We start from the raw sequence: 22,114 nt of genomic DNA on the forward strand, positions 1-22,114 counted from the left end.
CCCTGGAGTGCTCCTGAAAGCAGGAAGCTCCCATTCCCTCAGCTTGCATACCAACGAGGCTGTGCCTCTCCCCTTGGAGAAAAATAGGCAGTCACATCATTTCAGAGCTAGGCAGGATCACAGAGAGAATAAAGGTTGGACTGCACCTGAGCAGCCTGGTCTGTAGAGGGGGGATTGGAGCCAGCTCACCAAGTAGCTGAGGCTCTTCCAGATGTGCCTGGTTGTGGCATGTTATTTAGTCCTTTATTTTCTCTCTTCGCTGTAATGAATGTTTAATCACTTTTGTCTGGAATGCAAACTTCTTTTATTTCTTAATTTTGTTCATTATTATTATTATTATTTTTTGAGACAGGGTCTTGCTCTGTCTCCTAGGCTGGAGTGCAGTGACACAATCTCGGCTCAGTGCAACCTCCGCCTCCTGGGTTCACGTGATTTTCCTGCCTCAGATTCTCTAGTAGCTGAGATTACAGGCATGTGCCAACACACCTAGCTAATTTTTGTATTTTTAGTACAGAGGGTTTTGCTGTGTTGGCCAGGCTGGTCTCAAACTCCTGGCCTCAAGAGATCTGTCCTCTTGGCCTCCCAAAATGCTGGGATTACAGCCATGGGCCACTGCACCCAGCCCTAGAATGCAAGCTTCTTGACAGTATTTCAAATGAAAACTTTTAAAAAATATATTTTGGTCCCTCTATGATTTTACCCATGTATCTAGACTGGGGCCACTGGCTTTGGGCTTGTGGCAAGGAGGGAGGTTCCTTGTTTTATTTAGCAGATTAGCTGAGGAGCCTATTACATGATTGCGAAATTTTGTAGTTTTAATGTCAGGATCCTTCTCTAATCTGTAACAAGTCATCCTACGCATTTTTAAAAAATTCAACTCTGCTTTGGGGAGTGAGTTTGACAAATAGCAAGGAAGACAGGCTGGGGGTACTAAGAAAATCCAGGAAATCACACTTGCTCTCCTTTGGAATTGGAAGAGATGGAGTTCTCAGCTTCTTTTCTAATGAAACCTCAAAGAATTTTAAAAATTCTTCCAGTTTTCTCCATCTGTCTACCCATCCGCTGCCTATCCAGTCCCAGAGATTTGAGGGACCTCCTGAATTTATTTGTAATGCTACTACTAATTACACTATAAGGTAGGTATAATTGTAACCATTTTATAGATCAAAAATAGAGATTTAGAGTGACCAACTAATTTCTCTAAGATCATCAGCTGATCGGTGGTGGGATGGTGGAATGAAGACTCAAGTTGTTCTGATACCAAATTTGGCATTTTCTCATCCCCCACGCTGCCCCAGGAACTCTGTGCATACTTTCTACTTTGGAGAGCCAGTAACACAGTAGTTCCAGCTGCCTGCCTTTCTGGGGAAGGGGACTGTAGCCATCAAGCTGAGAAGGAGAATGATGAACGCAGTCACAAAAATTTCTGCCCAGACTCAGGGATTTCATGCCCAGATGCCTCCAAACTTGAGTTTGTAAAAGAGGACAGAAAAAAAAAAAAAAAAAAAAAAAGACTTCTATAGCCCAATAGGACTGTATGCCATTGGGCAAAAACCATCTTATCCACCTCCATCTTCTACCACACTCTTCTATCCAACCTGTGTTTCAAAGGCCTGCCATTCTCTACACATACCTCCCTCTTTCATTCCTCCCCATCATTGCATGTGCTGGGCTTCTCAGCATGCCCTTTGCTTCCAGCAAACTAACTCAAACATCATCCCATCTATGTAATGCTGCCCAACCAAGAATGAGCTGTTAAGAGAGGTCCCTGCCCTGAGCTTTCCTTGTACAACTTGGACTTTGACTCTCTGGTGATACTTGATTGTAATCTATTTAATTGGCTGTTTGCACAGGTCCTTCTCTTCTTAGCCCCATGTGAACTGTGAGCTCCAGAAGGAAGAGACCCTGTGTGCCTCATCTCCAGTTCTGGGCTTGGCATTCAGTAGGCATTTGATAGAGGTTGGCTAACTGAACAAGAGTGTATAAGAAGATGCTGAGTAATCTAAGAGAAGAGGTAAGTATTTGCTTTCTGGAGCCAAGAGGAGGGTAACTGAATGTTCAAAGGTTAATGTAATGTAACTGGCAAGTCTGCCTCTATTATAGGGGACAGCTTTCAAAATTGGTGTGGCCTACCGTGATGGTTAATATTAAATGTCAACCTGATTGGATTGAAGGATGCAAAGTATTGTTCCTGGGTGTGTCCATTGAGGGTGTCGCTAAAGGAGATTAACATTTGAGTCAGTGAACTGGGTGGGAGAGGCAGACATGCTCTCAATCTGGGTGGGCACCATCTAATCAGCTGCCAGTACAGCCAGGATAAAAGCAGGCAGAGGGATGTGCAAGGACTAGACTGGCTAAGTCTCTGACCTCCATCTTTCTCCTGTGCTGGATGCTTCCTGCCTTCTAACATCAGACTGCAAGTTCTTCAGCTTTTGGACTCCTGGACTTACAACAGTGATCTGCCAGGGGCTCTCGGGCCTGCAGCCACAGATTGAATGCTGCACTGTCAACTTCCCTACTTTGGTGCTTTGGGACACAAGACTGGTTTCCTTGCTCCTCTGCTTGCAGATGGCCTATTGTGGGACTTCACCCTGTGATCATGTGAGTCAACACTCCTTAATCAACTCCCTTTCATATATACATCTATTCTATTAGTCCTGTTCCTCTAGAGAACCCTGACTAATACGCCTAGGAAGACTTCCCTGACAATAAATATTTTCAATTTGCTGTTTTCTCCAGTTCCACCACTGAGCCCAATTACTTTAAGGCTTTGATTGCTATTCAAATGCAAATAACCAATGGAGACATAGAGAATTTACTAAGATCTTTTTAAAAGTTACCCAAATAAACACATATAATGTTTTTGACTCTTCTTCCCTCAAATTACTAACCAACTAACCAACCAATAGGCAAACAAGCAAAACATCTAAAATCGTTTTAGTACTTTACTTTGCATCATCAGGCAGAAAATGAAAACTTAATGTGGTTAAAGAATAAAAAACTCAGTCAATTGTTAGCACTTGCATGAAAACTGATTTTCCTCTACCTTGTTGGAATCCTGGATTATCTTCACATTGTCTGCTCCAAATTTATCTGCATAGAGTTTGAGGAGTCTTTGGGAAATCTCGGACAGACCTGTCAGCTTAGGCTCTTTATAAATATACTCTTTACCTTCTTCTTCTTCAAAAAAGCCCTATGGAACATAATGAACCACCAATTTTATTAGAGAATGCTAGTCATAAATCAAAAGCAAAACAAAAAACCATTTACTTAAAAAATATATACAGTTTTTGGTTGTCATCCAATCCCATTGGTTAACACCCTATAACATTCAAAATCGGAGAAAACACAGTGAAGAAAATAAAATATCATCTTATAATCAGACATTAATGTAAATATTTCCTAGCCAGGCCAAAGAAACTCATGAAATATCTTGCAAATACTGTTTTCTCTATTTGTAGAACTCAATGGTACTACCTACTTGCATATATTTTGGGGGAAGCATGCCCTCTTGTGGTAGCTTGGGGTAGAACATGAAATATGGAGCAATTTTTTGCAGCAAAGAGCAGTCAGTATCCTTTTTAATAAGATCTTCTATAAGTCTTTGAAACTAACATAGGAAATGTGTACGGCATGTAAAGCTATTTAAATGGGCTGACGTGCATCCCACATAATCTTCGATGAAAAATCACAAGACTTTATATAGTTGTCGTAACAGAAATTACATGTGTTATGCTCCCAAGTACTGCTATTTAAAAAATAACTTTACGTCAACATGACTTCAGGGACCTGCTGAAACTTAACTATATGTAACTTAATCATGCAATCTACCTTACTAAGAGATCTTTTACATTCTTGAAAAGGAAGACATTATAGGATTAAAAATAGCAACCATATCATTTTTATTCCACAAGAGCAAGTAGGTTTTAGCCTCTATTAATTTATTTGTCTGGTTGGAAGCAGAGGGAAGGGAAGATTCTATTATCTGAAGATAACTAAGTGAAGCAATCTTTATAATTCCTTCTTTTTGAAGAGACACAGAAGCATTTTTCCTGTGGAATACATGTGGCCTCAGAATACCAGATTAAGTTTGGAGTTAAGAACCCAAGGATATCTGGTTTCTTTTTTTTTTTTTTTTGTAGAATCTTGCTCTGTCGCCCAGGCTGGAGTGCAGAGGTGTGATCTTGGCTCACTGCAACCTCTGCCTCCTGGATTCAAGTGATTCTCCTGCTTCGGCCTCCCAAGTAGCTGGGACTACAGATGTGTGCCACCACGCCCAGCTAATTTTTGTATTTTTAATTGAGATGGAGTTTCGCCATGTTGGCGAACTCGAACTCTTGACCTCAGATGATCCACCCACCTTGGCCTCCCAAAGTGCTGGAATTACAGGCTATATCTGGTTTCTCCTGATTGTAGAGTTGACCCATAAGGAAATGGCTTTTGAGGTCTGGGTGAAGACACTGGACGTCAAAAGGAAACTTAGCCATATTAAAAAATCACTTTTGACTATTTAAAAATTATATGATAAAAAAAGCATAGGTGGCCGGGTGCGGTGGCTCACGCCTGTAATCCCAGCACTTTGGGAAGCTGAGGCAGGTGGATCATGAGGTCAGGAGATCGAGACCATCGTGGTTAACACAGTGACACCCTGTCTCTACTAAAAATACAAAAAAACTAGCCAGGCGTGGTGGCGGGCACCTGTAGTCCCAGCTACTCGGGAGGCTGAGGCAGGAGAATGGCGTGAACCTGGGAGGCGGAGCTTGCCGTGAGCCGAGATTGTGCCACTGCACTCCAGAATGGGCGACAGAGCGAGAAAAAGAAAAAAAAAAAAAAAAAAAAGCATAGGCAAAGTGTTCCAGTGCTATATTTTTATTTTTTCATGGTTAATATGAGACAATCTAAGAATATTGATTAAACTCAAATCTGTATGATGCTTTATACTTCAAAAGCACTTTCATACATGCAAATAGGATCATCTTTAACAGGGTAATTTGTATTCTAAGTGTACTGTAGCTGTACCTTTGCAGAAGCAAATGAATAAGGTCTACTCCATAGTGGAATTCTTGCCAATCAGGTAATCGCCTGCTTCCTTGCACATCTCCCTAATTGACTTTGGGCTTTCTAAAGGCAGGAAGTGTGTCTTCAACGTTGCATGCCCAGTGTTTAGCACAATGCCTGGTCTTTAGGGGGAGGTCACTCTATTTGTTGCGTAAGCAGATGAATGAAAGAATTCTTAAAGGGCATACATCTTAAACAGGCGTATATGCACCAGGCATAACTGGAAAATAGTCCATGGCTTTAAATAAAGATGTTTTTAATGAACAATTTCTTCGAGAAATGTTCAAGACAAAAATACAAGTAATTATAAGTGCCTTGACCCCAAACTGCTACAAAGTGTCATATGATGTTGAAAGCTTTTTGAAAAGCAGCTCCCTGTCATTCCTGTAGATTTCATAGGGGTAGTGAGGTCTGACTCCACTCCCACATGACTTCCAGCCTGCTATGTTTTTTTCTGTTGCTGTCTTTGTGGAGTTTTGTCTGATTCAAGGTCAGGAGTTAGTGGCTACAATTGACAGACTGACACATCAGAGAAATAAGACCTTCTGAAGCCTTCAGGCAGAATCCTCATGGGGCTAAAGCTGAAGCAACATTTGCAACTTCAATTTCAAGGAGAAAAATGTCTCTAAGGTTCAGGAAAAGATTTTTTATTTTTCACCATAGTGTGAAAACTAGTATAAAGACACATTTTCACTGTAAACCCCTGACAAATTTCTGAATCTAGAGTGAGCAGAAAATGAGTGGTAGGAGGCAGGTAAAAATTGCCATCATCGGCCGGGCGCGGTCGCTCATTCCTGTAATCCCAGCACTTCGGGAGGCCAAGGTGGGTGGATCATAAGGTCAAGAGATTGAGACCATCCTGGCCGACATAGTGAAACGCTTTCTCTACTAAAAATACAAAAATTAGCTGGACATGGTGACGCATGCCTGTAGTCCCAGCTACTGAGGAGGCTGAGGCAGGAGAATCACTAGGAGGCGGAGGTTGCAGTGAGCCAAGTTTGAGCCACTGCACTCCAGCCTGGGCGACAGAGTGAGACTCCGCCTCACAAAAAAAAAAAAAAAAAAAAAAGAAATTGCCATCATCGTGACCTTTGTGGCCTTGTTCATAACCTGTGGCTTTCTTTCATCCCTCCTCCTTGGGCTATGGGGTGGGAAAATTCAGACTCAGCAACCTACTGGGGGGTTGTAAGGACCACACCTGGTAATCAGATGGCCTTTGGTGAGTGCTAGCTATGTTGAGGATGGTAATGATGATGATGCTGGTGGTGATGACAACAATGACGAAAAAACTCGGTATCTATAAAGCAATTTGAGTTCTGGCTTTTATGCAGCGTAACTCAGTGTTCAGTGCTTGAAAATACATACTTTCAGCTTCTCTTGCTTAGGCAATGAAGTTTTTCTTATTCTAAAAGGTCTATTGAAGCTCATTTGAATATTTTGGTAACTGATAAATTAGTGATTGGAACCTTTTTCTAAAGAGCTTGGAAAGGTAAACCTGTTTTGTAAAATGAGTAAGAAGGAGATGGAGGAGCAGAATAAAGCGTTTAATCTGCTGTCCACTGGGGTTTCTGTAAACCGTTTTGAAGCCAGACAAATGGCAGCTCTGAAAATGTTTGGAATGCAGGCTTACCTTATACCCAGGGAAGCTATCAAAGCAAAGCCCACGGAGCTACAGGCACTATCTGAAGGAAGGCTTCCATTTCAGCTCTGTCTATGATATAAATGATTTATCAACAGGGACACAGAGTGACAAAAACCAGGGTCAGTTTCTCTTTTGCTTTAGCCCCAAGTTTATAAGCTGACTGAATTTCAAGGCAATGGGAAAGGTGATCTCTGCACTTCCCTTGCCAGTTTGATTTTTAAAATGTCATTTTGCAATGCAATAAACACCTTCATCTGCTCTGGTCAAGAAAGAACACGCCCTGGTTAAACAAGGACTGTATGAATTATGAAACTTTAAGGCAATACATTATGGTAAAAATGGACTTCAATAAACTGACTGACAACTAAAAGCATTGACTGCTCCTCAGATGCTTTTGCAGGTACGTTAGCATCTTGCAATGTCCCTGGATCATCACTGTGATGTCAAATATCAGGGCCCCTGGTATTATATTGGACTCATTCAAAGTTCACAAAGAGAAGAATGTATTTGAAGAGGACTCTAGTATACAAAAGATGGGCCAGAAAATGTCAATACGAGGCTAAATGCTAAGAGAAAAGAAGCTACATGAATGAATTTCTCTGCATTCATGTAGCTTCTCTTAGCATATACATCAGAACTCAATTATGATGTTTATACGGTATAGATATGCGGCCTAGATCAGCAACTTTCCTATAGGCGGAGAGCTATATCATGTCTCAAAGTGGAGATGGCGGTTTTCCACACTACACATGCACCTTTCCTCCTCCCCCAAATTCCTTTTTTATTAAGATCCTGAGATGCAAGTACACCCATACAGGCATGACTGCAAATTATGGCATCTATGGCCTTTGGTGGATAGAATAAAATTCTCCCAGGTCTTTTACTTAATTAATTCCAGGGGCATCTGATATTTTGTTATGTAACGGGTATTCACTTGCTTTCACGTTAAATACCAGGGCCTAAGGACTTCATTGATTATAGTTGATGTTTGCTCACTGCTGCTGTTTCATTACTGTGGAAATCAATACTTCAGGGACACTTTGGAGGACACTTTGTATAGGCTGCTGTATGTCAAATTTCCATATTGATGCTGATGCCGGGTGTTGCATTAGACGGTTCATGTTGTGCAAGACTTGCATTTTTGTAAAGTTCCTGCTATGAATGATCAGTTTTATTTATACTTGTTTTCTAGTGTCTGGCTCATTACAGACACAGTATTAATACCTCAGCCAAAACTATAAAATGAGAGCAGTGGTCTACATGGGACACTAAAAAAAAGTACCCAAAGGCCTTTGTGCAGGCAAAGAGCCTATTGCATGTCATATTTCCATAATCTTTTTAACATCATTGCAAGGCATGTCAACTTGGATATTAAAAGATAACTTTTATACCATATGGGACATAAAGCACCATTATGAATAAGAAATTATTTCTGACCGTGGGGATTATGCTAATCAAGTAGTCAAGATTTTATCTTAAATCTTTGGAACCTTCATTCTGTACACGTTCTGGGGAATGCTGGAGTCTACTTGGTATTTATTTATCATCGAGTGTGAAGTGATGTGTGCTGTCTGCTCCTGTTGAATCCCGCAGTTCTCACTCTCCATGTGGTATCTTGAGACAGGCATTTGAATCTCGTCTAAGCAGTGATGACTGAGGCTCTAATTTGCTGCTTATCAGGACAACCTCCATTAGTTCTCGTTGTTCGAAGGTAGCTGGGTTTGAGCTTATGGAGTGTCGTGCTTAGGCAGGTTCTCAGTCAGAGGATTTAACAAAACACTTTGCGTTTTAAGCTCAGACTGGAATTTATTTATTTTTGTTTTTATTTTATTTATTTATTTTTTTGAGATGGAGGCTCACTCTGTCACCCAGGCTGGAGTGCAGTGGCGCAATCTCGGCTCACTGCAAGCTCCGCCTCCCGGGGTCACGCCACTCTCCCGCCTCAGCCTCCCGAGTAGCTGGGACTAAAGGGGCCCACCACCACGCCCGGCTAATTTTTTGAATTTTAAGTAGAGACAGGGTTTCACCGTGTTAGCCACGATGGTCTCGATCTCCTGACCTCGTGATCCGCCCTCCTCAGCCTCCTAAAGTGCTGGGACTACAGGCGTGAGCCACTGCGCCCGGCCTTGGAATTTTTTACAAAGACAAGTGAGAGTACTGCAGCATTAAAAAAAAAAATCAGGTGCAAAATCAGCACACTTTACTGAGGAGTCTGAAAGAAAAATAAAGTTAGGTCATTTGCAAGGGCCCCCCCAATGCTTCCCCACTGCCCAGCTCAGTCTATTTAGTACAGGGGTTTTCAAGTATTCTTTTAGTAGGTGAGTTAAGGGCCCATAATCCCATATTTATAAATGAACATAGAAAATGCTGATATGGTATGAATGTGGGAAGGAATTTAAAGAATTACAAAAAAGTATGTACTGGTCAGACAAGTAGGGCTGAATATGAACAATGTGTGAATATTAAATGTTCTCTCTTTCCAGCTTAACTGACAATAATTATGTTGAACCATATAAAGTTGCCATTTTTGCACATAAAAAAGTGATTGAATATAGGCAATTTCATATGGCTCAAAATAATATGAAGAAAATCCTTTGTCACAGAGCTCTGGGTACTGGCAGGTTATTTTGGACATGGCTTGTTCTCCAAATTTCTTACCTTGCTCCTTTCTGCATCTCTGGAGACTTACCCAGACGTATTGGGTAAAGATTTATTCCCCAGTTCCTCTTTTATGTTGGGAATTACTCCCATCACCTCTGAGAATGCTCAGAGCTCACCACCATAGACCCCCATCTCTCTAAGACACTCCTTTGGAAAAAACACAGTTTTTTCAGTATCTTGGGAGGCGTCCACCAATAACCATTACTCCAACTTCCAAAATTCTGACCATTCTGTTCTTAATAAGCTGCAGCTCATAGTGGCCTGAAATAAGTAGACAATCTACAATACCAAGTCTGTGCTACGTATATTTAAGATACGCGGTACCCATACTTATCTCTGTGTGTGTTTGTGTAGGTAAGGCTTTCAGACTACATCTACCTTTAGGCAGAAAGATAGCATGTATGAAAAACAAAGGATACATTTTTTGTAATTCAGATAACTGGCATAAATGTAATTTAGTTAAAGAGATGCAGGATGATTCCAAAAATGAATGAAAGCAAGATTATCTCACCCTTCGTACCAAATGTTGATTTGCACAAAAAGGTTAAGTTTCAGTAAAACCATACAGAGGGAAGTGTGAGGGGTGTTAGAGCATGCAAATGGAGAGCGAGAGTGAGTGAGAACTTACCACGGCCTGGAACAATCAAGACCAAAAGAAGAAAAGAGTAAACATCTGCATTAAAAACTAGTTGAAAAGCAGCATGATTCACTTCTACCTGCTTTAGAGCCCGTGTCTCAGATAGTGGTTGCAGCAACCATCTGGTAGGCAATCCTGTTTTTATGATCAGGTTATCAATGATTTTTTTTACTTTTTCATTGGAAGGAATGCCTGAGGCGTTACAGAGTCATGTCTTGGTGACCCAGAAGCACATCTTTTGTGCTACTTCTGTGCTGCCCAGTTAGCCTGTGGCCATCTCCCTTGAAACTCTGTTTTTCCCTTTCAATTCTTCTGCTCCCACATCCCCTTCCCTACTTATAGCATTTTCTGCCACTTTTCTTGCTGTCTCACCAATGTCACAAATTGTATATTTTCTTCGTAGCTTCCCAAATGGCTCCAAAGTGTCATTTTCTCTTTTTTCTCTTCCTCTTCTGAAGGTTCCCACACCTCGCTCTCTCCCCATCTATGTTCTCACTTCAGATAGTTCAGATTCTTTTCCATGGACCCCCAAAATGTCTAAATTTGCTTTTTATATTCTATAGATTGTTTATGCAGATCCCCATTTTTCAGACCATTAGTTTCTCTGTCTCCACTATCCTGATGTTGCTGTGTCCTGAGAAAAATCCTGGTTGGATTAATTTGTTTATAATAAGTGGCTACTTGGTGATACTTCTCCTTTCCAGGTAGAAAGTATCTAGCTTTATTAATTCAGAGGTTCTTTTTTTTCTTTGTTTTCTTTTTTTTTTTTTTGAGATGGAGTCTCACTCTTGTCACCTAGGCTAGAGTGCAGTGGCGTGATCTCGGCTCACTGCAAGCTGTACCTCCCGGGTTCATGCGATTCTCCTGCCTTAGTCTCCCGAGTAACTGGGACTACAGGCACCCTCCACCACACCCGGCTAATTTTTTGTATTTTTAGTAGAGACAAGGTTTCAGCTTGTTAGCCAGGATGGTCTCGATCTCCTGACCTCATGATCCGCCCGCCTTGGCCTCCCAAAGTGCTGGGATTACAGGCGTGAGCCACGGCACTCAGCCCAGAGGTTAGTTTTTAAGCTGCTTTTGGTGAGCAGAGGAAAATATGTACTTTTCAAACAACTTCAATGGGGAGTGACCTAGAATGAACATGCTGGAGTTGACTCCTTCCGCTGCAGTCTTAAGAACAAGAAGCTGAGGCCGGGCACGGTGGCTCACGCCTGTAATCCCAACATTTTGGGAGGCTGAGGTGGGTGGATCACAAGAGGTCAGGAGTTCAAGACCAGCCTGGCCAACATAATGAAATCCTGTCTCTACTAAAAAATACAAAAATTAGCTGGGCATGGTGGCACCTGCCTGTAATCCCAGCTGCTCAGGAGGCTGAGGCAGGAGAATTGCTTGAGCCGGGATCCAGGACGCGGAGGTTGCAGTGAGCCGAGATCATGCCACTGCACTGCACTCCAGCCTGGGCTACTAAGTGAGACGATAGGTTGCGGGGAGAGGAAGTGTGAGGTCTGAGAGCCACTGCCACTCTGAAAATAAAAGCATGGGATGTCTATCCACACGAGCAACAGTCTAAACTACGTCTGCTGAAATATAATAGCGTTATAAGCCTTCCCGAAAAGAAATGAATGGTGCCTGGGTTTATCCCATTGAAAATGTTGCTCAGAGACATTCACAATTAATATATAGTATGTTCACTTTCAGGCCAATACAGTGGCTAAGTAATATTTTCCATCTTCTTCATTGGTTATGCAGTAAACTGGGAAAAATAATGTTGAAATTATACTGACTTGCAATATAGGAAGCAAAATAACCATCTGGTATTCTGTCTAGAAACAGTGGCAGTTTGAAAATAGGAGAAAAGAAATTGTGTGATTGTAAAATCAAAGGTTTGATACGGTGGAGCCCCTAGGAATTCTCTTATTTCCTAGAATATTAGGAATGTTATTTCTTAAAGCATGTTCAATTTAATTTCACTTTAATATATGACATAAACTCATAATTAGATATTTTAGGGTGAGCTGGAAAGAAGAGAATGTTGAAAAATAAGTGCCCTCTTTCTTTGAGAAGTCAGAAATCACTGTTAACTCAACCCATGGATTTCTTAGCTCACTTATTTTCCAACTTAGTACATTCCTATGGACAAACATATAGACCATCACATTCGGAGAAACACTCAAGTATAGTCAGACACACCCATACCTCTCCATTCACTGGCACACACAGATGTCTCGTAAAGAATGAAAGACAACATTCAACTGCTCAGCAGAATTTATGGGCCATGTTATTTCTGGTGAACTTACCTGCCCATAAAATGCCACACGATAGTAGCGACCAAATAGCCGCTTCTCTGAATTCACCACCTCTGCCACTTTCAGGTATGACCGATGAATGTCATAGTAGAGATCTGACAATTTCTGAAACCATAAGTGAAAGAGTTTCATGAAGATCACACTGACATACAAATAGAGAGTTTTTAATTTTGAAAACTGTAAGTAATTTTCCAATTCAACATAGGATATTTTAAATAACTTCTTCTACAGGGTTGGAATACATACTTTGAAGTCTCGTTGTTTCTCAAAGACAGCAATGATGGGCTTGTTGACATCAGCAATGAGTTCGTATCGCTCAGACTTCCAGAGAAACTCCACACACATGTATAGCTGCTCCACCAGGATATTCTGCAATTCCCCCAATCAAAGTGAGATTTTACATGATTAGGATTGTGGCTCATGCCTGAAACTTGGTTTCAAAGCTGTTGCATTGTCAAACTTTTTCCTCTGTTACTGGCATTTAAAACCCAGCAGGGGATCGTGGTGTCATCTTGGATTCTTGCCTATCCCGCATCACCGTTACCTAATTAGTGCCTCAAAAGTGCTAATTTAAATCTGTGAAATGCCTTCAGATCTGTCTCCTCCTTTCCATTCCCACTGCTACTGACTTACGTACTCCCTGACCCCTGCAACAGTTTTGAGCGAATCTGTTTTCCCTCTCCAATTGCTGCTCTCCAGTAATCTTTCCTTGTAAAACACCAATCTGATCACGAGACCTCCCGTGCCTTAAACCTTTGTTGGAACTCCAGTATGTAAGCTGCTGTCCAAACTCTAGCATGGCCTTCAAGAAGCTCCACAATCAGGCACCAACCTCCCTTTCAGTGACCCCTTCTTTCAGTGCTCTGTCATTGACTTTGCATTTGGCCATACCATATACCACTCCATTATTAGAACACTCTCTGACCTCCATACTTTTGTCTGTGTTACAGCTGCACCTATAAGAACCTTCTTATTTCACACCTTCAAGTCCTATCAAGACTCAGCCCAAAAAAAATGAAGAGCTTTTATTTACATTCTATTCATCACCATTTCAACAACTGTCATGTAAAAAAAAAAAGTTCCCCTTCTAATTGCAAGTATATATGATACCTAGATTTGGTCACTGGGCATCTGTTTTTGCCTGGCCATTCCCCACTCTGTAGGAACTGTCTTTCTCAATATGCTAATTCTTTGAGAGCAGGAATTATACCTTATTTTTTTTCCCAGCCCTTACCTCAATTCCTTTCATATACTAGTGGCTGAATAAATTTTCAACTGAATAAAGTTATATAAGCTTTCAAGCAAATGTATGATATTGTTGGAATATTTTCAACAATTTCCTTTAAGAAAAGGTTCTTAAACATTATTTAAAATAGTTAACATAAATATGTAATTACATTTACTTCATTTATTTGCAATATATGCTAAATTGATGTAGAACCATGTGTACAATTGTATTAACATTCATCTGAAAATTTACTTTCTGTATAATTGTTTCCATTTATGTAATACTGACTTAAAAATTAGCTTATAAAATATTTTACTTAATGAGAGGAATTCTGTTTTCTTCACCAGAACTATTGCTAAGTAATTCCCAGTAGAACGTTTCTTTTTGTGTTAATGAAAAATAACTCTGCTTATGTTCCATAACAGAAGTTTTTCTAAAGAAACTAGTGAACTTTTACATCCACCTGCATTTGTAAATAAACTTGCTAATGCTTTTAGAAAAAAAGCTATGATCGGTTTGCAAAATTTAGCATCCCTTATCACCTTTACCAAAAGGCCAGAGATATTATCTTATAGAAGAGCCGATAATATACATTTGAGCCCATCTTACAGAAGTACGACATAGTTTAAATTTTTACTGAAATCTGGTATCTACTAATCTTGGCTTGATTTTAGCCTACATTTCATTTTGTCTAATTAAGTTATAGAACAGCTATAAGCTTGCTTCCCCTTATTTAGCTTAATGTCACAAGCCAATGCATCTCTTTACTTAGTTACTGTACATGAGATAATTTTGGTCTAACCTCATTGTAGGGTGTATCTTGCATTCCGGAATCCTCTTTCATTGCTCCTTCTTCCTTAATATTTGGTGTAATGCTCAAAAAAGCTGGCCATCCCATAGAGAACATGCCTTGGGAGGACCAAGCAGAATAAAACGTTACTATTTGAGACAAATTTTGCTTAGATTAGATAATGCCTTTCTTCATGATGTTACCAATTGGTAGTATTACAAAGCTCACATAATCAACAAGATGGTTAGATTATGACTCTCTGTCAGACAAATAATATTCCCCTTTTTATAATTCTTGTATAATTTTCAGGTGGTATTTTTAATAAAGAGATAGCATGGGATTATGGACAGAACATAAGATTTGTGGGTAGATGTTACACTTCCAATCTTCTGCTTTAATTAATCTCTGAGACTGTGTCCTTCTTTTGTTAAACTGGGGACATTAATATCTATCTCAAAGGATGTTGAAAGGACTCAAAACATTAATATTTGAGAAAATACCGGGTACACGCAGCACATTATAAAAGACAATGCTTATAGTTGGATGTGTGGGTGCCTGTAATCCCAGCTACTTAGGAGGCTGAGACAGGAGGATTGCTTGAGCCTAGGAGTTTGGGGCTGGAGTGAGCTATCACCATGCCATTGTACTCCGGCTGGGGTGACAGAGTGAGACCCTATCTCTCCCCCAATGGCCCCCCCACAAGACAAGACAATGCCCAATACTTGCTTTTTTTTTTTTTTTTTTTTTTTTTTGAGATGGAGTTTCACTCTTGTTGCCCAGGCTGGAGTGCAATGGTGCCATCTTGGCTCACTGCAACCTCTGCCTCCCGGGTTCAAGCGATTCTCCTGCCTCAGCCTCCCGAGAAGCTGGGATTACAGGCGCCCGCCACCATGCCCAGCTAATTTTTGTATTTTTAGTAGAGACGGGGTTTCACTATGTTGGCTAGGCTGGTCTTAAACTACTGACCTCAGGTGATCTGCCCGCCTCAGCCTCCCAAAGTGTTGGGATTACAGGCGTGAGCCACTGTGCCTGGCCAATACTTGCTATATGTCACTCTTTTACATTATGTAGAAACCTTTTCAAATTTTCTTAGTATCTTAGCCACCAAGATTTAAAAAGCCTCCCTCTACAGATACATGTGAAAACAGCTGACAACGGGTAACATTCCCAGAGGAGAGATAGATCTGAATTGTGGGGAATGTGAGTGACTAGAAAAGCACTAGCTGGAGTGACAGACCAGCCTCTGAACTTTGGCTCCAACACAAGCTAACCATGACATTTGAGGCAGATTATTTAGCCTCTCTTGTTTTTCTCACCTATATAAACAGGAGGTGATAATAGCACCTAACTCACAGATTTGTTACTGGCAACTAATTGACACATTGCTGGTACAGGGCTTAGTGTGGTGCTTTTTAAATTATAGCTAATACTTTTGTGGAATATTTTTGCTTTTAATAATCAGCTCATTGGTTATGTAACTAAATGATCACCCCCCAAACATGCTAGAAATTATAAATATAATAATTATTGCAATCTAATACTTGCTTTTACATAAATTTTATTTTTCTACTTTTTATAATAATATTAAACATATATTAAACTATATCAGTTAATTGAAGGAGGAGAAGTCACAACATACTTCTTGCAGGATGATGATCACTTATTAGTACAACTGAAGCAGCTGTACTTTCTGGGGCCGCCTATATTCACCTATATTCATACCATTGTGCACATTGTAGGGAAGGGATAGTTCACTCCTTTGACTCAAAAATATCAAAATAGAAAAGTATATTAAGGGCTTCAAATACATGCCAATGACATTCACATATATGCTGATGATATGTGCTAGTTAGAATATGCTAATATATCATAGCCTATATCATCAGTTAATGTATCATCAGATATATGTTAATATGTCATAGATGATCACCTTCCTAATTTTAACGTTTCCTAAGCAAATATATCCTTTTCTTGTTGAACACATTATATTCTAATATCACCGTAGGTCTAACATTGGGCATTTAAAGCATTTTGAATATGAAAGATTCACACAACTTTTTGGCATATAAGTTTCCACAAGTTCTGAAACTAACACCTGCTTTTATCGGTTTTCTTCAATTTTGTTCTTAGAATTTGAAAGTCTTTATGGAACGTTATGGCATCTGGTTATGATAAGCAATAGAGGAGGAGGAAGGGCATGTTAAATAAGGCAATCATGTTTTTGATGACTTGCATATAAAAATCAGGCTAAATAGGACATGTGACACTAAGCAAGAAGATTCCTGAATTTTAGGGTGGACATGAGCCATGGGTGCCATAGGGTGCCACATCTGGCGTCTTCTCCAAGGTCCTCAAACAAGTGACCTCACTGTCTCTCAGTTTGCTTTGGTCATTTGGTTCAAATGTCTTTTTTTTTTTTTTTTTTTTGAGATGGAGTCTTGCTCTGTTGCCCAGGCTGGAGTGCAGTGGTGTGATCTCAGCTCACTGCAACCTCCACTTCCTGGGTTCAAGCAATTCTCTGCCTCAGCCTCCTGAGTAGCTGGGATTATAGGCACCTGCCACCATGCCCGGCTAATTTTTTTTTTTTTTGTATTTTTAGTAGAGATGGGGTTTCACCATCTTGGCCAGGCTGGTCTTAAACTCCTGGCCTTGTGATCCACCCTCCTTAGCCTCCCAAAGTGCTGGGATTACAGGCGTGAGCCATGGTGCCTGGCCAGTTCAAATGTCTTATATGCAAACTCCACTGAGACCTTTTAGAAAACCTACAAATATTTAAATGAATAAGGGATGAATTATGTTTCTGAAATATAGCAAGTAAAGTCCATTTATATTTCGTTTTAAGTATTCTGATTTTCAACATCTAAAAATGTATTTCTGTTGTTTGTACACTGAGTTTTCCACTGCATTTGGAAAGTTAAACCAGTGTTATCAAATAGACTACAGTTCATAAAATTCAGATTTGAACAAATTTTTGCAAGAGAATGTAGATTAAATGTATAAACTATATCACCCACTTTTTTGTGCAAAGAGTAACTCTTTAGTCTTTATAATTTCAAGAAATCAGACATTGATGGGATATTTCTAAAGGAAATTTGTACCATAAACCATATGTTATAAATTGTCATTTATACTTTTTAAAAATGAAATGGAACACGCTGATTATAAAGTCCTACATATATAGTATATATATATATGTATATGTCTTCATTTTTCTTTTTATTTTTTTTGGAGATGGAGTCTCACTCTGTTGCCAAGGCTGGTGTATAGTGGTGTGATCTTGGCTCACTGCAACCTCCACCTCCTGGGTTCAAGAGATTCTCCTGCTTCAGTCTCCCAAGTAGCTGGGATTACAGGTGCCCACCACCATACCCGGCTACATTTTGTATTTTTAGTAGAGACCAGTACTTTAGTAGAGACTTTGGCCTCCCAAGTGCTGGGATTACTGGTGTGAGCCAACACGCCTGGCCCTATCTTTTATTTGGAATCAACAGTTTTATTACATTTAAAAATTAAAATAGATTCCTCTTGCAATTCAGAGTAAAATCCCTATGGCAGGCTGGCATGCAGATTGGTAGCTAAATATGGCCGTAACTCATAAACTTGAATGTTGGAGAACATACAGTTCTATTTGCTGACAACTTTTCAGTTATTTAAATTTCATAAATTTTGGATGGGATTTCTGAATGGCAGGAGTTTAAGTGTTTTGCAGAGTAAGTTGTGTAGATCTGAGATAGTTTTTGCTTCTAAGAATGTATTTAAATCCTAGCACTTTGGGAGGCCGAGACGGGCGGATCACGAGGTCAGGAGATCGAGACCATCCTGGCTAACACGGTGAAACCCTGTCTCTACTAAAACATACAAAAAACTAGCCGGGTGAGGTGGCGGGCGCCTGTAGTCCCGGCTACTCGGGAGGCTGAGGCAGGAGAGTGGCCTAAACCTGGGAGGCGGAGCTTGCAGTGAGCTGAGATCCAGCCACTGCACTCCAGCCTGGGCGACAGAGCGAGACTCCATCTCAAAAAAAAAAAAAAAAAAAAAAAGAATAAAGAAGGTTTCACTGAAGTAGAATTTAAGCAGCAAGTTGATTTCCTCTGCATTGGGATAAATGAGCAGTTAGGTCACTCACTTCCTCCACTGGGAGTTGTTAGTAATGAGTTGCTATCACAGGGGTGGGTATCCTCCGAGAGCAGGGATGCTGTGCAAATCTTTTCCACTTTCCAGTAACCTATGGTAGTGCAAGATGAGGTTAGGACGTTGCTACATGTTTATGTTAATACAAGCTTTTGAGACTACAAATTGTTAGCCAATGATGCATTCTCGTTTTGAACTAAGAAGTTGACCATTCAGTTAGCCTTTGCTGTACATAGAATAAATACGTCAGTGGCATAACAGACTGAAAATGTTAAAGTACAGCATAATTAGAAGTATCTGTGAAAGCAATTATTACTTAATTAAACATAACAGATTAATAAAATGTAAAATTAATACATTATTTCTATTAGGCTTCAATGTGTTGAAATCTGGGCTTTTTGTCTCCCTCATGTGGTCATCTTACCCTTTCTTTTCAGATATTCTGCAATGAGAGCAGCAATATGGATATAACACATGGCAGCCTGTAATGAGAAAGAAAATAAAGAGGCTCAGGGGATGCAGTTTAATATAATTAGGGCTAATCTTCCAAGGCGAGTCAGTATTCCATATCAGAATATGTTATGTAGAAGGATCCTTTGTAAACACCGAATTGAAAGCAAGAATCAATTGTATTTCCAAAAAATTCACCATCAAGAATAAAATGAATATTTGGGTTTTTGTTTGTTCTTGATTAGTCTGGAGATGGCTGAAGGAGCTGGCCCAAAGAATTTTCCCATAGAATTATCTTCCTCCTTTAATGTCTAAGCCTATATTAAAAATAAATCATAGTTCTCCTTTTACAATTAAAACTATAATTCTAGTATTTAGATATAAATTGGAAATAAAAATAATCTGCCTTCTAAATAACTTTTTTTTACCTCCAGGAATAGCCCCTCTGAATTTGTGTTGCCTTTAAAACGGTCACTTCACAAGTGAGTGCTTGATTAAGTAGTGTGACCTGATGTAACTAACACCTGTGCTCCCCACAAACCAGGTTATGTGAGTGATGTTATATTTTACTCTAATGTCTCTTATGAAGCCCTGAACATTGCTGAATCCATATTAAAACTCAACTTGCTAAAGATTCCAAATGACTTCAGCTTTTTCCTTTTGAGGTTTTATGGAGGAATTTCATCATTTTCAGAGCAGCCCAAGGGCTTCTCATTCCTGTCCTCACTAAATTGCTGCCAAGCCAGGCTTGTGGTTTCCATTCCAGAGTCCCTGATTACCACATGTGTTTAGAAGAGCTTCAGAGTTCAGGACTATCCTAGACAAAGTAATCTCTTCCCCAAAGGGACATAGTTCTGGAATGGAGTAGAACTTCCCATTTGGTACTCAGAAGCCCTTGGGTGCCATGAATTGCTGCATATGATCCACCCGGTATTGAAACTGACATAAAAAGTTAAGTGTTGACTTATAATCTTCGCACAGTGGACTCTCCTCACGTGGTGCTAAGGATCATTAATTTTTCTATGGCCAGTTCAGACTAGCTGTAAATGAGGACTGATTCCCCCTGCCTGAGTTTACTCACTATGGTGGCAAGCTTCCCCATTCAACTCCAGTTGCAGAGAAGAAGTTTTAAAACACAGAACATTAATTTAATGACTCAATTGCCAGACACCCCTACCACACTCCTCCTTAGCCTCAGGTTTTTAGCATTCAGCGTTGCGTTACAATTTATACACCTGCAGTTGCCCCCACTGACTCTGGTCTTTATTTGATGTCATTTACTTAGAGTCAGGTATCCTTGAACGCGATATGCAAATGTATTGTATATGATATATAACTGAGTCATTTCTAGATTGGTGGAAAAACATAGCTTCTTTTTCTAGTCCATGCTATAAATGAAGATCCAATTTTCCTGATAAAGAGGACAATACTGATGGTAAATGACCGAGCCTTGGCTAATCACCTCAGATAAATCTCCGTTTCTGGCATGAATCTTGGCCATACTTTCCAGCCAGGTCCTCCGTAGTTCGGGAGTGCTTGCATAGGAGTTTGCCAGGCTGTACTGGAGATCCACCAGCATCTCGGGATCCTTCTCATGCTCCTTCATCTGAGCTGTGGCCATCAAAACAGTCCTTATACGCTTAGTCAGGTCTTTCACCTCTGCTGGGAAATTGCTGTTCTTTGGAAAAGAGAGAGCCTGGGTCATTATCTGTTTAGAACCTGTAGGTTAACTGACTTCAAGTCATGCTATTAATTATGGCTAGGCATCACAGTCTGGAGCATTCTATAGTTATAAATGTGTGCATTCTATATATGTGCATTCTATGTTTTATGACTGTGGATATACACATTTGAAGATAAAAATTTCAGGAGGCTCTATTCTTTTGTCTTCAAGCACACCTTCTGGTAAAACATCCTGATTGTCTTTGAGATATATTCCCCTTCCTGACTCTCATTCATGTGATTTGCACAGGTCTGACTTTACTCCTAGGGACCATGGGTGGCACATAACACTGGCCTGGCCAATTCTATTTTTTGATCCTCCAGGCTACAGTGATTGGTTTAGGGATAAGCATATGATTTAAGCTTGGATCAAAGAGATTCAGTTGTGGGACTTTAATTGCAACTATCAAACAAGGTGATTTTCTACTCATAAGATACCACCAGGGTCCTTAGAATTTCTGAGAACATGCCCAGGGCGATAACCTGTCTGGAAATAAGTAAACAAAGAGGAAAGCTGAACTGACAGACAGTGAGAGAGGCAAGATCGAAGCAGTGGAGGGATGGGTCTGAAAATTATTTTAATCCCTGGGTCCAGCCATGACTGAAGTCTGGCTCTAGACTTGGACTTTTCAGTATAATGACTACAGGAGAAGTCTTCAGAAAGCACTAAACAAAAGAAAAGATGAATTTTCCCCCAAATAGAGTTAGGAGGGAGTCATTGTATTTCTGGATATTTACGGTAAATCCTCTTGTTCTAGGCCATTCAACCACGCATATTGGGAATGCCACTTAACAGATCACATGCTTAAAGTGTAAGAGCTGCTTAGCGATTCAAACAATAAACTTGATCGTTTACTTTGAGGAGGGCTCAAAGCTCAAAGTCTCAGTAAACAAAATAAACAATTATTATTATTATTTAGAGACAAGGTCTTGCTCTGTTACCGAGGCTGGAGTGCAGTGGTGCCATCATAGCTCACTGTAGCCTCAAACTCAAACTCCTGGCCTTAAGCGATCCTCCTGCCTTGGCTTCTCAAAGTGTTGGGATTACAGGCGTGAACCACCGTATCCGATCTATTTCTATGATTTTGGTATCTCACAAAAAGAATCCACTTCAGATTTTAACAAATTCTGTAGTAAAAGCCCACAAAGCATTTCTTACTTTCATTTGCTTGTCTCCATTGGCGAAATTATTGGTAATTGCAAGCGAATGTTGAAACCGAGAGCCTCCGATCCCAGCGTCAGCTATTAACTGGCTCACAGCTTTGATGAGCTGGAAGAGAAAAAAAATGAACTCTCAAAAACAAGACCAGAAATAGTCTTCTTAAAGAAATCCACTGGGCTGGGTAAATGTACAATTACTTTCTCCCTGTAGGTCCAATAAAAGATGTGTTTATGTATTAAAGCTCCAGAACGTATTATTAAATCTAGTGTGTTTCCTATAATCTTAAATATCTAAGAGAGGCTGCAGGAATCTTGGAATCTCGGGATGCCT

At 40.1% G+C, this 22,114-nt stretch overlaps 1 protein-coding gene across 4 annotated transcripts in view; it reads right to left on the reverse strand.

The window, feature by feature from the left end:
- The window catches only part of DOCK10 (dedicator of cytokinesis 10), a 279,740-nt gene that overhangs the window by 10,490 nt on the left and 247,136 nt on the right, over positions 1-22,114 (reverse strand). For 3 of the 4 annotated variants that reach the window (XM_025404350.1, XM_025404348.1, XM_025404351.1), the window contains exons 44-51: positions 21,782-21,892; positions 20,363-20,578; positions 18,875-18,932; positions 18,446-18,544; positions 14,335-14,441; positions 12,551-12,673; positions 12,296-12,409; positions 3,047-3,193 (exon numbers count right to left, since the gene is read on the reverse strand). In XM_025404350.1, coding sequence (XP_025260135.1) covers positions 3,047-3,193; positions 12,296-12,409; positions 12,551-12,673; positions 14,335-14,441; positions 18,446-18,544; positions 18,875-18,932; positions 20,363-20,578; positions 21,782-21,892 — 975 coding nt within the window. Of the gene's footprint in view, positions 1-3,046; positions 3,194-9,989; positions 9,996-12,295; positions 12,410-12,550; positions 12,674-14,334; positions 14,442-18,445; positions 18,545-18,874; positions 18,933-20,362; positions 20,579-21,781; positions 21,893-22,114 lie in introns of all 4 variants that reach the window. The other variant, XM_025404349.1, reaches the window with a different exon arrangement.

Source organism: Theropithecus gelada, chromosome 12 (assembly GCF_003255815.1).
Source record: "Theropithecus gelada isolate Dixy chromosome 12, Tgel_1.0, whole genome shotgun sequence".
In the NCBI taxonomy this organism is placed as follows: domain Eukaryota; kingdom Metazoa; phylum Chordata; class Mammalia; order Primates; family Cercopithecidae; genus Theropithecus; species Theropithecus gelada.